Raw genomic sequence first — 18662 nt, forward strand, 5'->3', positions numbered from 1 at the left:
CACCCTCATCCTTGAAATGCTTTGCAGTAGGGAAAAAATGGATATATGCCATTATCTACTTAGAACTCATCATTCATTTTTCCATAGAAACACAGATGTAAGTGGTGACTAGCTATAGTTCAAATGGAACAGGGCTTCAGTGTTCTCCTAGAAATATATATTAAATTTCTTTTTGGTGGAATGGTACTGTAACCACCTTTTAGGACGTTTTTTTAAAAAACAAAGTTTATTGAGATATACAAATAGTAAATGTACCTCTGAAATGTACAGTTTGATGAGTTTTGGCAAATACAGATTTCCATGTGACCATGACTCCAAAACATACAATATTTCTATCAACCCAATTTTGCATACTCTATTTAGAAGTGGACTTCTAGAACCCTGCCTTTTTTGTAAGTTGAACTCTGCCTATATAGAGCTCCAAAATCTGTTTGTTTTGAGAAATAATGTCATAGCTCCTTGACAGTTTTGTTTTTATTGCAGCATTGTGCCAAGAACTTGGTTTTCACTATCTTAATCAAATCTGTAGGTTTGCCTTAATTGGTGCTTAATAGAAAGAATAAATAGGGAGGTGTGGGGTAAATAGAAGAGTGTGCTTTAAAACATAATTTCTTTCAATCCTTTTTTGTAGAAATTATCATTTCATTTTATATAAAAATGATGTTTCTGGGGGTGCCTGGCTGGCTCAGGGGATAGAGCATGTGACTCTTGATCTGAGGGTCATGAGTTCAAGCCCCATGTTAGGCATGGAGCCTACTTTAAAAAGAAAAAAAAATGAAGTTTCTTACAGCATTATGCTCTTTGGATGTTTTTCCCCTGTGGTGCTGGACTTGCACTGGTCATCCATACATGCTCATTGAGCTTGCCTTGTGAACAGTGGCATACATTTGTGTAACAGTTGTTCCTGTGCCAAGCTAACTGAATCATAAGGGACTAAACTAATGACCACAATTTTGCTAATAGCATACTTTAGCCAATACGTTGATTGATCCACATGGGAACACTGAATTTGTTGTAGGAATCCATTTAACCCTGCAGAAGACAGAAACCTTGTATTGTTCCCTTTTTTTACTCATTGTATGTATCTTGTTCACAAGTTTGTGTTTCAACTAAGAATTCATAGTGTATCACATGATTTTTAAAATACTCATTAATACTGTAAGACATATAACACTTTTGCTAGGTACCTAGGGTATCATGTTCTAAGAAGGATATTTTATCACTAATAATTACTACATTATATTGTCTAGGAATTTCTGAAAGTAGGTCACTTGCTATTTACCTGATAGGAGTCAATGCAGGACATGATGAGAATAATTGCTTAATGAATATACGTTCTGTCAAAAAAAGCCAATCCCATTAAATGTGTAACCATTGTTTCTAGACAGATTATTTTCCTGAAATGCTATTCACCTACTCAAAATCTAGATCCAACGAAAGATCACTTATATATAATGGAATCATGTTGCACTTTAAGATTTTAATGACTAAGAAAATTTAAAACTGAAAATTAACTCACTAAAACATAGTTACTTGTATTTGCTTTATTATAATTCAAGGAAGTTTTTTATTGGAGAAAATAACAAAATGTCACAAGATCCAAAATACATCTTAATAAACTTCATATGCAGTTAGTGGTTAATTGCATTCCTAGTATTACTAAGCAGAACTCTCTGAAATAATAAATAATTATACAGCGCTGTCACTACCTTTCATATTTTAGTACCACAATTTAAGTACACTTAGTATAGCAAGTGAGTACTTGCTTTTAATCTGCAAATGTTTTATGAATACCAATAATACTTTTTAAATAATCATTTATGTGGGGTTATTTTTTAGTTGGGTGACTTTTAACTTAATTTTTTAAGTGAACAGATCTCTTACCTCTGGCAATTTAGCTATGGGAAATAAGTAATATTTATATATAAATTACATATTATATATTTATATATGTTTTTATATAAGTTATATATAAATAATATATATACATTAATTGCCTAAGTCTGAACAGGAATTAGACATATTCCTCTTTTGATCTTAGCATATTCAAACAGAAAACATTTGCCCAAATTTAAAAAGCTAGAGTGGGTAATGCTGAATAGGAATAAGAAAAACAATATATGAGAATTATTTGAGTTTCATTTATGACTAATTTAAGAACCATGTGTTCTTGTTCTTCCTATGATTATGTTTTAATTCCTTGCAATCTGGTCCTATAGGATGATGCTTAACTAAGGGCAGTTTTGTGTAACAAATAATCTGGTAAGATTTTTCTTAGTCTTCCAAGCATCCCTCCACAGTGTTTTCTAAGTATATTAATGTCTTGTGGAAAAAAATGAAGAGAATATGAAAATTATTTTAATTTTATCCTGTCGTGGGTGTTGGATTTCTTTTTCTCCCAATGGGCAGATGTCACTGTGCTTTCCAAAAGACAGAAATGGCCAACTGATACATGTAAGATGTATATAGCATGGCTGTTTTTATAATGTTAAAATGCAATTTTATTGGTATAGAAGTTAAGGGAAATATCTTTTCCCAGGGTACTGTACTGAATCTGCAGCGCAAAATTTTAATTTTTTTTTAAAGATTTTATTTATTTATGTGACAGAGAGACAGCCAGCGAGAGAGGGAACACAGCAGGGGAGTGGGAGAGGAAGAAGCAGGCTCCCAGCAGAGGAGCCCGATGTGGGACTCGATTCCGGAACTCCGGGACTCGATCCCGGAACTCCGGGATCACGCCCTGAGCCGAAGGCAGACGCTTAACAACTGCGCTACCCAGGCGCCCCCCAAATTTTTATATTTTAATAGACTTTACAGTACTGAGAATTAGAGCAGTTGTCCTCAGACACAGGTTTTTTCTATATGAACAAAATGGCTGGAAATTTAGGGGCGCTTGGGTGGCTTAGTTGGTTAAGGGTGTGCCTTCAGCTCGGGTCATGATTCTGGGATCATTTCCAGGATTCTGGGATCAGCTGCCCCCCCCCACCCCCCAGGCTCCCTGCTCAGCAGACTCCCTGCTTCTCCTGCTTCTCCGCCTGCCCCTCCCCAAAACGTGTTGTCTCTCGCTTGCTCTGCTCTCTCTCTCTCTCTCTGCGTCAGATAAATAAATTTTTAAAAATAAATAATAAATAAACAAAAACTTTAAAACATCTGTTTGTAGACAGGCAGTTCACTCTTGTAATGTTTCATCATGGAGACAGTAGTTTCCAGCTTTCTTTCCAATGACCTTGGGTATTTGTTTTAACTATCTCTTCTTTTACATTACCATTGCTGCCCTTATAATTAGATTAACCACATTTCATCTGCATAAAATATTAGTGAGTAGAGCTTCTCATTGTTCTTGGGTTGCCCATGGACATTGTATCCTATTGGGATACCTTTGATTTTGAGTGTCATTGACATATTCCTGATGCTGTTGTTTTAAAAATGTTGCTTGGTTTGCTAATAATGGCTCAGGTGTTCTCTGTTTTTATTGAAAGTTTGGTTTTTAACAATATTATTCAATGACTAAAGAAACAGGAAGTGTGGGGAAAAGAAAGAGAAAAAACTCTGTAAAGCCTAGTGCCCTAATTTCCATTTGACATTTACTTTCAGTGTTTTTTACATAATTGTAATATAGTTTCCCAATTTTTTATACAACCAGATCTTATAGGCATTTTTAATATCACTGCCAAATCTCATAAAACGAAATTTTCATTTTTTACCACAGTAAAACATAACAATTTAAAAAGTCAAATAATTTTCCAAGACTTTGGTCCCATTCCATCCTGCCCCTAGTTTCTACTCCCCAAAGGCAACCACTTTTCTCTTTCATCCATTTCTTCAGCTATTTACCTTAAGATTTCCAAATAACATGTTTTTATTGCTGCTGATTGTTTTATGTATCCATTAATGTCATACCTACCACACCACCTGAATTCTCCCAATGTCATTATAATGAATTTTGCTCAAATGGTTGTTCAGTGTTAATATTATTATCGCTTTGTATATAATCCCAGCTAGGCCACATATATATTGTAATTAGATTTCCTTTCATGCATGGATTTTGTATTCTCCGATTTAATAATTACTGTATTTCTTGTTTTTGTGCCTACTATTAATTCATCTCTAAAACTCTTCTACAAAAGTGAAAAATCTGAAATCTCAGTTTTTCCAACTTACCAGGTAATCTGTCCATTTGATTTTTTTTTAATTGTTGCTGGAAATTTCCATGTGTGCCAATTTGAAGTGATTGCTTTCTAGTCTGTCATTCTGGTTTTTTCTTTCACCATCATCCTAGGACTTACACTGACATCTCTCCAGAGTTGGACCCCCTGCTTTCTGGCTTCAGTAACTCTTTTCTTAGTGTTTTTCCTTTTTATGATGGAGCACATCTTCTGGTAGCTTCGTGAGAGAGAGTATGTGGGAGATAAACATTTTTTGATGCCCTACCTGTCTATAAATGTCTTTTATTCTCTCCTAATACTTGATTGATAATTTGATTGGATGTAAAATTTTAAAATCTTCTAGCTTCGAATGTTATTGTTGAGAATAACATCTGGTCTAATGCTAAGTTGATTTCTGACCTTTTGTGCCTGATCTCTTTTTCTCTCTGAAAGCATTTAAGATGTTTAATGTTCTGGGGTTTCATAAGGATATGCCTGGTGGAGGCCTTATTTTCTTCATTGAGTTGAGTACGTGCAGGCCCTTTTACTCTGTGGACTCATTTTCTTCAGATTCTGGGCAATTTTCCTGCATCCCATTTCTTTCTTTACTCCATTTTCTTTGGTACTCCTGTTCTGAAGTATATATTATTTGGATATTGGCCTTCCTATCCTGATCCTCTTAACTCGTTTCATTCCATTTTCTGTCTCTCTGTTTTTCATCTCCACTTCCTGGGAGATTTCTTCAAGTTTATTTTCCAAATTTTATAGTGTAATTTTTACTTCTGTCACATTTATAATTTCTCTAAGTCTCTTTTTTTATAGCATCTTCTTATCATGGATGTAGGCTTATTCATTTTAGTTATTTTGAGCAGTTTTTTCCCCCTGCATTGGCTCTGCTTCTTCTTACTCAAATGTTGCTTTTAATATTTGTTTGTTTCATTCTTCTTCAAGTTGTTAGTTTTCCTTGTGTGATCTTTGGTTGGTATTTCAAGAATGAGGCACAAAGACCTCATTGGAGCTTTAATGGGAAGGTGAGGCTTGGAGCTTCCTTAGGTATGAGACTGATGATCATAAAAGGAACTCAGCTATTTCATTAGAGTCCCTGTTCAATCAGTGTCTGTAATTCTTTTCTTTAAGCTGCTTAGTTTCCCCAAGAGGTTATCTCTAGTGTTTAGCAAACTGAGGAGTGTAGCCTCATTGCCAGTGTTCTCACAGCAGAGTGGGGAAGGTAACTGAGGTTTTCCCTTGTTGTAACATGTAGGCTTTTACTCACTTCACCTGTTTTTATGAACCTCCGTCATCTCTCACACTTCTGCCTGGTGTCCTCGAGTCTAGAGTCCCTCTGGTTCACGCAGAAAGACCCAACCTAGTCTATGGCCATGTTGGGGAGAGGTAGTGGCCTAACTTACTGGGTTGGGTCAGGGATCTGGGAGTCCTTTAATGTAGGCTTTTAACTAATTCTCCTGCTTCAGTCCATGTGCACTCCCATCTTCAAGGTCATCGAGCATTTTTCATTCCTGACTTTTCTGGGACTCCACAGAGCAAAATGGCTAGATTTTTGGCTTTTTCTCCTTTATGCCCTCCCCAGTGCCAGATCTGTGGCTTTCAGCTTTCACAGGTCTCCTCAGTCTATTTTGCAGTTTCTAAAATGTTTTGAACTCCAGCTGTGCTTTTGTCCTCTCTCCAGCTCATTTTGTCTTTGCTGGGGTTTTTTTTTTCACTCCCCTTACTTCTCAGTTTGGTGAGATTTCAAGAGTGATTGAAGGTAAATTGTTGTGTTTAATTGGTCTTGTTCACCCAGAAGTCTGTGTGATCTTTACTGTTTTAATTTTTAATGATTGTATATTTTATCCATTATCATACTTTATTCATTTACCTGTTTTTTGAAATATAGGTGACTTCCAGTGTATTGCTATTGCAATCCTGCCAAAAAAAGCCATCTTTCTGGTGATTAACATAATAAAAAATTTTTAAAAAAATCTTACATGCTGATAGGTTTTTTTCATGTTAGGTTATTTTCTTAGAATAAGAATAAGGCGGATGTATTTAAACATATCTTGTTTTCTAAAGAAGACTTTAGCAATTTTGAGTACCAGTACAATATGTGATTATCCAGTTTACAGTATCCTTGCTAATTTCACCATATAGAAGTTCTTTTTTGACAGGCTAGAAAGAAAGGTACCTTTTTTTATACTGATTTTTAACTATCCTGCCACAGAATTGAAATAAGTGCTTATTATAAAAGTAATATATTCTACTTTGCTTGAATTTTTACTCTGAGCATTTATTACTTTTGTAATTTTTGAAAAAACCAATAAAACTAATACATATTATTTTTTGAATGGAAAATACCAACATAAGGAAGAAGACAATTAATTGAAGTAATACCATTACCCAGAGGTAACATTTTGATAAGAGTATACATGTGTGAGAGAGAAACACGAATATATGTATGTATATGTATATATGTATGTATATATGGCATACATATTCACTCCCTTTTAAAAAATTAGTATCAGGGGCGCCTGGGTGGCACAGCGGTTAAGCATCTGCCTTTGGCTCAGGGCGTGATCCCGGTGTTTTGGGATCGAGCCCCACATCAGGCTCTTCTGCTATGAGCCTACTTCTTCCTCTCCCACTCCCCCTGCTTGTGTTCCCTCTCTCACTGGCTGTCTCTAGCTCTGTCAAATAAATAAATAAAATCTTTAAAAATAAATAAATAAATAAATAAAAATTAGTATCAAAATATATATATTATGGGTTTTCTTCATTTATCGTTACTTTGTGAACATTTTTTCATGTCATTAATTATTCTGAAACATCTTTATTGTTTTCTAGTTTACTATATGGATATAGCATTAAAAACATTCTCTAATCTTGGAGATTATAGCATGTAATACTGTGAAATTATAACCGACAATTTATGTTAGAACACTCTGAATGTCCAGCTTTTTTTTTTTAAATAAGAATTAGAAAATTTTTAAAGCTATCTCTATCCTTTTTTGGTATATTGTGCCTTAAATCCTTATCTTAAAGAGTTAACTTGTTAATAATTCTTGTTCTCCCATTTATTTCTGACGGATAATATGATATTCTCTCTAACCTAATAAAGTGCTGTGGGTTATGTGTTGTCATGTGTATGGCATCTTGGTGGGGTTTTTTGTTTCTTTTTAATTAATGTCAGCTTTGTGCTTTTTAGTTTATGAGGTACTTTTAGGCAATTTAGAGTCTGTTTTCACTTTTGTGCATATTACCTTGCCATAGAGTATCTAGGGAAGATTGTACTATTAAAGTGCTTTCAATACTGATGTGACTGGAATGTTAACTCAAATCTGCTTCTACGTAAACTGGAAGAACTTAGAGAAATATATTTAGTATAAATGAGACCTAGAACTTGGTATTCTCAACACATACACACACATGTATTTGTGCATTTTTTAAAAATATTACTTCTTGAGTACATTTTCATGATTCAAAATGCAAAATAATATAAAAAGTTATACATTGGGAAATCTGGGTCCTATCCCATCCTTGTCCATTCCATTCATCACCCCTTCCCCATATGGGAAATTACTTTTCATAGTATTCTTTACCATTTCCTTTTGTGAATACAAGCAAAAAATGAATGCGTGTTTTTATTTATCTTTCTTACTCAAAAGATAATATACTATATACAGTGTTCTACACCTTCTTATGTTTACTTAATTATCTTGGAAATCTTTTTTAGTGGTGCATAGAGAACTTGTTCGTTCTTTTTTTTTTTTCCTTAGTAGTTCTTTAATATCCAGTTATGTAAATGGTTTATTTAACCATTCTCCATAGACAAACTCTTGGCTAGCCAGTGTATTTTTTTAATGTATGTTTTTTTAAACTTTTTCAGGTGGATATGGACAAGAGTGGTGAAATGCGACTTATAGAACTGGATGAATCTTTCAAAAGTGAACATACTGTTTTTGTAACACCACCTGAGATCCCCCATCTACCCAATGGTGAAGAACCCCCTTTACAGTACAGGTATTCAAGAGGCAGAATGTTTGAGATTGAAAGAGAGAAGCAATCCATCATCTGTGATATAGCTTTCTAAGGACTGTGGTATTTTCAAAAATCCAAACTTTACAGATTCCTAATTTTTAGGTGGTAAGCAAGCTTATCCCACATCCATTAAAGAATTAGAATTTTGCATAATATAGACTTGGGAAGCTTTCCGTATCTACATACGTATCTGTTCTCATAAGTGTTGGTTAAACTCAGGACCTCCCCCCCCCATGAAAATGCAGCACTTTTATTATAGATTTTGATTTTTGTTTCTCACTAAAGCTGAATCCCTCAGTTTCATACCCTTTTCCATACACATATTGATTAATGTAACCTTGGTTCACAACAGGATTAAATCTAATTTAGAGTCAATATTTGTGGCCTTCATTTTGATGATATAATTTATTAGGCTATTAATTTTTCTGTGAGTTTTTATTTAAGTCATGGAAATTCGGAACTATTGGCAATTCATCAGTTAATTTGGGAAATTTGGTCAGATGCTGCGCTGTTTGGTATATAGACTTGAATGATACGTTGTTCCTGATTTCAAGTCTAGTGGGAAAGAGAGAAGTTCTGAGCTTGGTAAAATAAGGGTATATAGAAGTAGATTTATTATACATCTGTGTATCTATCTAGATGTATGTTATACACATACATTTGTTATCTACTAGAGGTAGTTTCCAGTTTGCATTTATTTTTACTTAAAATGGCACTTCCTTTTAGATTTTAAATTATTTCTTTCTCCAGTAATACTTTCTTAGTTGAAAGATTTTAAAACCATTTCACATGTATCATTCATCAGATCACGGTTTATTTTCATTGAAAGAGGATTTTTCAGTCTTCCTTTTACAGATGAAAAAGTGGTGCAACAGGTGTTTGTGAGTGTTGTTGGTTAATTCATAGGCCACTTGGTTCCTGCCCTTATTTTTCATATATTGGTGATGTTGCTCAGATCACTTTTTAAAATTCTGGCTTTTGTCAAAGGTGTTTAAAATCTCCTAATTTCTCTCTTTCTCGCTTCTTTTTCTTTCTAAGCAAGATCTCATTTCTTTGATGTCTTTCGTACATTATACTTTTAAGACTTTTTTAGGGGCCTATTTCACTAATACAGTTTTGTTTTTCTTTTTATGCTTTGGTTTTAACTTTTTTAAAATTTAAATTTTACTTTTAGATTTAGTCCTCTAATTTAAAAAATTACTTAACTTAGAAAATTCCCATTTTTTAAAGGATCTAAGTTCCTTTTTAAGTTGAGACTAACGATATAATTTTGGTGTAATCACACCCGTCATTGGAAACACAACTTAAATGTCTTCAGTGAGCACAGTGGGCCCTTTTAGTGAGAGATGACTCATATTCTCACATTGTCTGTGTGAAATGATCGGGTAGTAAGTTTCCATAAGACACATATAACGGTCTTATTATCACACCATGTACATACAATGAATTTTTTAAGGGATGTAGTTTTCCAAACTTCTTTGCTATTTGATTCCTACTGAACACTTAATATTTATTTGTTCACTCCACCTGAATTTGCCTATAGTAATGTATAATAGACATAGTTTACCATCTTTTATTGTAGCTGGTTTTCTTCTCAGTTAGTTGAAACTATTGGTATGCCTTTAGGAAGATTATAAAGTAGGTTCAGTTTGATGCTCGGGGTCTTCTTCTGTTCTTTTCAGCATGTCTTTTTCCTAGCTGCAGCTACCTTTTACATTCCCAAAACTCCTTGCTCTAGCACCCAAATTAGCCCCACCTCCTCATAGGGCCGCTCATTCTAATCTTTTCTTCTTCTCCAACCTCTTCAGTTTTCTTTCTCACAAATGAGGCCCAGAACCTGCTTAGCTAACCTGATAAGCCAATTCATGATAATATGAGAGTTTGTCCTCGAGTGTGCTAATACGTTATTTGTATCTTTTGAAGAGGACGGTTCTATCCTAATATCTTAACCTAAAGCAATGATATTAATAACTGTCCTATCTGAAAGAGTATTGATTTGGGGACTCTTTACCAGCTGTCATGTTACCTGATATGTTTGCTTTGTATTTACGTGAATACTAACTAACAAAGTTCACTTGATTTACTTTAGGCTTTGATGTCAAGTTCAGCAAAATTTAAATCTTTCACTTTTCTACCTCTAAAATATATACTTGAGTTTGTATTTGGCTATTACATTTCTAAATATGATAGCAAGGAAGGCAACATTAGCACGAATATTTGTAGAGTATATATCGTAGTCTGATGGAGAAAGATAATTAAAGTAGACTCTAAGGAGTTATTGGTCAGAATTTTTTTTAGATTGTGACCAGTATGATCATCTGTATGTGCTTGAGATTTTTTTTTCTTTTCAAAAACAGCTATAATGGATTTCCAGTTCTTAGAAACAATTTATTTGAGAGACCTGAAGGATTTCTACAAACACGAAAGAACAAATTGCCTTCAAAATCAAGTAGTCCTAGTAGCCCTTCTCCTATGTTCAGAAGAACAAAACAGGTGCTTTGACAATTTTGCATTCTTCATGTATTCAAGTATTAGAACAAAAATAAATATGACACTCAACTCATCCTCCCTTAATATATTTTACTACCCCATATGTATGACTAGATTATTATGCTTCTCAAAACATCCCCCCCAAAAATTTATAGTAATGTGACTTTAAAAAATTAACTGGTTTTCTTATCTTAGAACTATATTTCACATATTTTATAATACAAATTCAAGCAGAGACTTGAATATGTATTAGAGACAGATTTTGTTAGGGAAATACTATAAAAGCCTATGACTTACACTTGTTCAGCATTCAGTTAAATAAGGATCCTTAAATGTGTCAATTAATGAGATCCTTGCATTTTTTTTCTAGGAAATCAAATCAGCCCATAAAATTGCCAAGAGGTATTCTTCCATTCCTCAAATGTGGTCCAGGTGTCTCCTGCGCCACTGTTACGGACTGTGGTTTATTTGTCTGCCAGCTTATGTGAAAGTGTGTCATTCAAAAGTCAGGGCACTGAAAACAGCATATGATGTGCTTAAAAAAATGCAGTCAAAAAAGATGGATCCGCCTGATGAGGTAAAAAGCCTTTTTAAAAATGCAGTATTTTATTCTAGATCTATGTCCGTAGATACTTCGTTTCGGAACACTTTTGAACTGTGTGTTTCAGGTGTGCTACCGCATCCTTATGCAGCTCTGTGGGCAGTATGATCAGCCGGTGCTTGCAGTCCGAGTGCTTTTTGAAATGCAGAAAGCTGGTATTGACCCCAATGCCATCACTTATGGGTATTATAATAAGGTAATTACTTTGATTTAATGGAGAACAAGTATACCTTTTGTGATTATATAACCTTAATTTAATGGCAGAAATAATTGATTTCAGGCTTTATTTGGCGTTGATTTTGGAGTATTAAAATGTATTCTGTAAATCAAGTAAGATTTTTTATTCTATTTTGCTGTTATACGATGTATTTAGATATTCTTTAGCTTGACTGTAAAGCCAGTATGCATTCACTGATACATATTATTTCACTAATTATTTTATTTTGTTGAATGAATAGGCTGTTTTGGAAAGTACCTGGCCTTCAAGAAGTCGTAGTGGCTGTTTTCTTTGGACAAAAGTAAGAAACGTTGTTTTAGGAGTAGCACAGTTCAAAAGAGCTTTAAAGAAACACGCACACTTATCACAAACAACTCTCTCAGGTAATTAAAGGCTCTTAAGGGATGTATTTGTTTTACTTTGCAAAAAAAAAAAAAGTAATTGACTAGTGATGATTTACATTTTTTTAGAAATTTTTAAAGAGTTTCAAAATATTTAATGATTTCTAGCTTTTATTGCCATTAAGCAAATTTTAATATTATTTTCCCATTTAAAAAATACCTTAAGTCACTTTTTTTCTTTAACTCTTAAATTATCACCCTCTGGTGATCTTGTTTTAGTATCTGTTAATAATTCACAATAGTTACAGTTATTGTAGTTGTATTTTGCTTATTATGTGGCACATTCGTGTTCAGTATGAGTGGATTATTAGCTTGAGCAAGAAACTAATGTGTATTTTTGGTATCTGCCTGAGTAGTAAAATGCTGTCAAATTGTGTTCTTAAGCAGATGGCAGTGACCTGGATGCTGTTAGTCATGGCAGCATGGATAGTGGTCATGGGACACACACTGTGGAGCAGGCACCTTTTAATACGGGTTTAATCAGAGTGTATGCTACTGATGATAGATCTAGTACAGGTTTGTGTGTGCTTATGTATACATTTGTTACAGTACATTTTAAAAACTAGATTTGCTAGCCTGTCTTTTTTAGATTTTCATTCTCAGTGATGTATTTAGGTTAACTGTCACTTTTTAATTGTATATGTTAGGCACTTGGTTTGATATTGTGTCTAATAACTATATGCTATTTTATTCATTCTTTATTGGAATAGAAATAAAAGTTTAAGAGAGTTTGCTCAAGTATTTAGTCCATGGTAATCCCATTTAACTCTGGATAGCACACAGATCTGTGTATCACGTCACTTTCTTAGGGTAAATTCTTGTTTGTAATTATGAAAATGTTATTATGAGTTTTTTTTAAAAAGGAACTTATAGCCCTGATTGGAGTTAATAGTACATATCAACATCAGCTTCCTTGTTTTAACAGTGTATTATGTTTCATGTAAGATAGTATCATTGAGAGAAGCTGGGTGAACAGTACACAGGAACTCTCTGTACGGTATTATTTTTGCAACTTCTTGTGAGTTTTAAGCTATATTAAAATAAACAGGTATAATAAACTTGCAAATACATATAAAACTTGTAGCATTCTAGCACTGAAGATGCTATTAATTTCATTAAAATATCAGACTTGTACATAGGTTTTCTCTGAGAATTAAAACTGATACAATTTGTTGAATAATTATGTTCTTTTCATTAGTACATTAAAAAAAGACACATGACTTTCTTTTTTTGAGAGAGAGAGAGAGCTTAAGCGGTAGGGGGAGGGGGAGCAGAGGGAGAGGGAGAAGCAGACTCCCCACTGAGCAGGGAGCCTGACTCAGGATTCAACCCCAAAGGCAGACACTTAAGTGACTGATCCACCCAGGCATCCCTTGACTTTTTTTTTTTTTAAGATTTTATTTATTTATTTATTTATTTGACCGAGAGAGAGACAGCCAGCGAGAGAGGGAACACAAGCAGGGGAAGTGGGAGAGGAAGAAGCAGGCTCCCAGCGGAGCAGGGAGCCCGATGCGGGGCTTGATCCCAGGACCCTGGAATCAGACCCTGAGCCAAAGGCAGACGCTTAACGATGAGCCACCCAGGCGCCCCATCCCTTAACTTTTGAACAGAGTATAAGAGCCAGCTCTTAATAGACAGAAATTTTAAATTTAAAAATCCAAGCATTAATAATGAAATACAAAGGCTTCTGTCTATGCAAATGGTAACATTATTTTGGTCTGTCTCCTCTTTTGCCTACTTTTAAGAGTAGTAAGTGTAAACAAATTGTGTTGAAATGTAATTTTCATATGAACTTGTTCTTCCTTGGCTCATTTTATTTTTTGATCACACAATGTGAATTTAATCCATTGTAGTAGTCATCCTCAGGCATTCTTTCTTAAAAATGAAAAAATCAATTTTTTTAGTCTCATTTTTATTTAAGTAATCTCTACACCCCATGTGGGGCTCAAACAACCCCAAGATCAAGAGTTGCACACTTCCAACTGAGCCAGCCAGGTGCCCCTCTATTTTTGTTTTTAACTCTGGCCTTTTAAAAGTCTATTTTAAAGCAGTGCAGAATCTAATAAAAGCATTAATTTCATCAAGATTGTCTTCATATTTTTAAATTTATATTTTCTGGGGAAACAGAGCCAAAAGTTTGATTAGAAAAAATACATACTCAAAATTATAACAGATATTAAAGTAAATACCTAGTGATACTTAATATAATTTCTTTACATAGTTCTTTACTGGTTTATAAAACTGTTCCATATATAGTCTCTCTCATATAATCATAACCATGCTTTGTGTGTTATAAATCTGGGGACTTGAAATCCAAACCAAAAGGTTAAGTGGGTTGCTTAAAGTCATGTCTCCTAAAATGGAGAACTAGGATTTAAAACCTTATGTTTTGATGTTAATCTAGTGAAAACAATTTGCGGAAACTTACAGAGGGCCTCTTGAACAGAACAATTATTAGAAGTTTTCTTATATCAGTGCAGTGTTTGCCTTTCTTAACAGTAACACTAATTTTTTCTCATTCCCATGTATTTGTACTCAAGTGCAATTCAGTAATTATTCAATTGAATTTTCAGAGAAAGTAATTACCTATCAATCAATTTAAACCCATTTTCTTCGGTAGAATCGTTTAGACATTTGGCTCCAGTGATCTATGTGTGAATGTTCTGTTATGAATTCCCTGCAGATTTTTCTTCTGCATTGCTTAGTTGGAAATCTGCTTTCACCTCTAAAGATCATAGGCTTAAAGAATGTCTGGTTTGTCTGTATCTTTAAGAGCCCAGACAGTAGTATGAATGTACATAGTCACTTTTGACTACAGTATGGAGCCAGAAACAAATTGTTTTGAGGTCGTCCCTTTCTCGCATTAATAGAGATTGGGGAAGAAAGCTAACAAAATAATGCTTTCAATTGGATGTTATCCAGAAAATTTCTCATAAGTAAACCTGGACACTAGTATGTTGCTCCTAGTTCCAGTTGTTCTCACTAAAGAAGTTTATGATAAACAGCATAGGGGTTTTGTTTCTTTTTTTTTTCTTTTTTTCCTAGGTGGCCAGTCTGATCTTGGATATAATTCATTATCTAAGGATGAAGTTAGAAGAGGGGATATATCTACTGAGGAAATACAAGAAGAAAAAGATAAGAAAGGGAGTGATTCTAGTTCCCGTAGGTATTATTTAAATTGCTATTGTATAAATTTGTGAACCTTTTTGTTTTAAAGATTTATTTATTTATTTTAGAGAAAGAGAGAGTGTGGGGAGGAAGGGTAGGGCAGAGGGAGAGGGAGAGAGAATCTTAAGCAGACTCTGCACTGAACGTGGAGCCTGACACAGGGCTCCATCTCACAGCCCTGAGATCAGGACCTGTGCCAAAACCAAGAGTCAGATGCCCAACCAGCTGCACCCCCCAGGCACCCCTGTGAACTTCTATTCACAGAAAATACAAGTGGCTATAAGTATAAAAGTACTAATTTTATATTCCACTTTCCCATTATAACTTCTCTTTCCTCCCATTACAGGCCCTCGTCACCACCTAATGTTCCAACACACCAATACTTTATGTTTGAAGTGTATAGCCTCAGTGGCACAACACTCTCCAATCAATTACTACTCTTCTTGTAGTAGGAATATATATATTTCTTCAAACAGTGACTCTTTTCTAAGGTTTAACAATATTTTTATTTAATGCTTTTGTTAATGGTCTGCAACTCCTGCCCCCCCCCCCCGCCTACCTCCATCAAAAGCAGTGTGTCACAACCAAAGAAGAAATATAAAATGTATGTGTGGACCTGACGCGTGACCAGTACTTAGTAATTTGATATATACCTTAAGGCCTCAAATAAGTGGAATCATGTACTTGTGATCAGCAAATAGATATAGAGGTGTTTGGTATTTTCTTATCACCTAATATCAGATAGAAATATTTACACTAAAAGCTACTGCTCTTTATGCTTTCTATAATAGCTTAATAGCTAAATAAATAAAAGCTAAATAGCTTCTATATAGCTTTTATCTTAACAATTTCATTTTAATCTTTACAGTGTCGGAGAGCGAGAGTGCAAAAGGAAGTGCTGATTGTCTCCCTAAGCTCAATTATCAAAGTTCTTCCAGTATAGTTCGCCTCAGTGGTACAAATAACAACGGTGCTGATAAAATATCAGGGGAAAGCACAGGTGAGTGCAGTAGTATACCTCTTTTATGTGCAGAATATTTTGTAACTGTATGTCTAGTAAATTTTTGTAAGTCTTTATTCTCCAGGATTATTTTTTATATATTTGTCTAGCCTCTCATTGTATAACTTTAGTAACTTGAATTCTCTATTTTATAATATACTTCATTCAAGCTTTTGTTGTAACAAAGTATAAGGACAAACCTACAAGCCACATACCATCTCTTGAGTTTAGACTGTTGGGACTTTCTAGAAGGGGAAAATGGGAACAGGTGAGATGGTACATCGGAGGGTAACTTACACCCCCAATTTTTAAATGAAGCATAGAGTTCTTTAATCTTTATTATTCCTATTTTTTCAGAGGTAAAAGGACAGTCCTCAAGATAGTTTAGATAACAATACCTAGTATTTTTTCTTTTCAAAGTGCTTTTTGGGGCACCTGGGAGGCTCAGTCAGTCAGGCGTCCAGCTCTTGGTATCGGCCCAGGTCATGATCTCAGGGTCATGCATCAAGCCCTCATCAGGCTCCACGCTCAGCGGGGAGTCTGCTTGAGATTCTCTCTTCCTCTCCCTCTGCCCCTCCCCTCTGCTTATGCTCTGTAGCTCTTTCTAAAATGAATAAACAAAATCTTTTTTTTTAAGTGCTTTTCATATATTATTTTATGTTTACTAATACAGCAATGCTTATATTCATGAGGGGATGTTAGCACTATTTTAATGAGAAAACTAAGGCATAATCTGGCTGTTGGCAGGTCCCATAAGTTATCAACTAGTTAATGGAAAAGTCAGTTTAGGATTTGAAATAATACTTGGTCTCACAAATTTTTCATCAGATCATTTTTTGTGGGGTTAAATAGACATAACATTCAAAGTTTCTAGTGTTACTAGTCTGCTTATATGATATTTTATGTTGGTATTAGCTCAATTCTCTATCACGTATAATCTATACAAATCTCGAAGGATGGAACGGCAAGGCTGTAATCTCTCTGTTCATACATGGCCTTGCTACAGTGGTATCTGTTCTTCTGCAGCATAGTTAGATATGCCTCCAGCTCAGGGATAGGGGAACTATGGCCCATAGGCCACACTGGGCCTGCAGCGTGTGTTTGTACAAGCCTGTGAGCGAAGAACAGTTTTTACATTTTTAAATGATTGAAGAAATTAGAAGAAGAATAGTATTTTGTGACACATAAAAATTACATGGAAGGTAAACTTCAGTGTTCACAAACAAAGGTTTATTGGAGCACAATGACACTTACTCATTTTCGTACTGTCTGGCTGCTTTTTCAGTCTATCAGCAGGGCTGAGTAGTTGCCACAGAGACTGCGTGGCCTGCAGAGACTAAAACATTTACTGTCTGGCTCTCAACAGAAAAAGTGTGCAGACTCCCCTGCTCTAGCTCTCAAAAAAAAGAAGTTAAATGATCTGTAACTATCTTACTCTGCATTTCTTTCTTAGGTCATTGTTATAACTTTAAAATTTGTTTTCTTGGGATCATGAAATTGCCTCACAACCTAGTCATTGTCTAATTATAACCCGTAATAACTTGCCTCTGGTAGCCTTTGCCATGTTGTTCTTTCATACTGTCTACTCGTGCTTGCCTTTTTCTGAAGATCTGCTTTTATGACCTCTCTGTTTTAATATGATTGTAAACCATGCTTTGATCCTGACATTTTGTCATAGTACTCAGCATCTGACTCGTGATCGGGCTTTGATTACTCTTTATGCTTAACAAGTCAGGTTTTAAAAGCCTGTAATAAAGGTTTCCTAGGTGTGAATTAGAGTTATTAGTTCATCTTTAAGATTTTGGGCTTGAAAGCATTCCCATCTGTTAAATTCTATGGGTTTATCACTACTGCCCAAGACTGTATGTGGGATTTATAGGAATACTTATTTTTCACTAACTTTTTTCTTATATACTAGTACATGCAAGGATTCAAAGCTTTTTTTAGATTTATGTTTTGCAGTACAATATACAGATATTTTCTATGACTGTATATCCATATATATTTGTGTGTGTGTACATATACATGTATCTAGCTAGCTACCTTTGTATCTGATGGCTTCTAAAAGATATTGGAGTGGTTTAGCCAAAGAGATGTTTTCATGTTTAACTGAATATTGAAATAAAATCATTACCCTTATAGTTGCTTCATGATTGTGTTGAGAATTTAACATTTTGATAAATGTATATTGAATCACTGACAAGCACAAGAAAATTTACTCTGAAATAAAACCTACTCAGAGATGTTTTTCTAAGCCTAATTCTGGTTTTTGTTTAACTTTTTATCTTTAGCTACCATATTTAGCTATAATATATCGTATTATAATACACTCTACTGTGTCATATTCTGGATTAGTCTATTGGTGGCAGTTGTTTCCCAGCAGACAGTGTTCATTCAGTAATTATTTCTTGAGCTCCTGCTATATGTAACCAGATGTCAGGTGTTTCTGGGAATATGATAAGGAACAACGACAAAAAAAACAAAAACATGGTCCAGTCCTTACCTTCATAGAGAAAGCAGGAGGGAGAGATGAGAAAACATTAATCAAATAATCAAGTAAATGTAAAAATACTCTGAGATTAAATACTGTGAAGAAGGGCTGTAAGTT

General features: G+C 34.5%; 1 protein-coding gene across 9 annotated transcripts in view; it reads left to right on the forward strand.

Moving 5' to 3' along the window:
• DENND4A (DENN domain containing 4A) overlaps nt 1–18662 on the forward strand; it is a 138969-nt gene that overhangs the window by 91149 nt on the left and 29158 nt on the right. For 7 of the 9 annotated variants that reach the window (XM_034660799.1, XM_034660798.1, XM_019794150.2 and 4 more), the window contains 8 exons: nt 8026–8159; nt 10535–10670; nt 11038–11244; nt 11336–11464; nt 11727–11868; nt 12271–12402; nt 14932–15048; nt 15923–16054. In XM_034660799.1, the coding sequence (XP_034516690.1) occupies nt 8026–8159; nt 10535–10670; nt 11038–11244; nt 11336–11464; nt 11727–11868; nt 12271–12402; nt 14932–15048; nt 15923–16054 (1129 nt within the window). The remainder of the gene's footprint in view (nt 1–8025; nt 8160–10534; nt 10671–11037; nt 11245–11335; nt 11465–11726; nt 11869–12270; nt 12403–14931; nt 15049–15922; nt 16055–18662) is intronic. The other 2 variants (XM_019794151.2, XM_019794153.2) reach the window with 2 other exon arrangements.

Source organism: Ailuropoda melanoleuca, chromosome 5, assembly GCF_002007445.2.
Source record: "Ailuropoda melanoleuca isolate Jingjing chromosome 5, ASM200744v2, whole genome shotgun sequence".
Classification (NCBI taxonomy): Eukaryota; Metazoa; Chordata; class Mammalia; order Carnivora; family Ursidae; genus Ailuropoda; species Ailuropoda melanoleuca.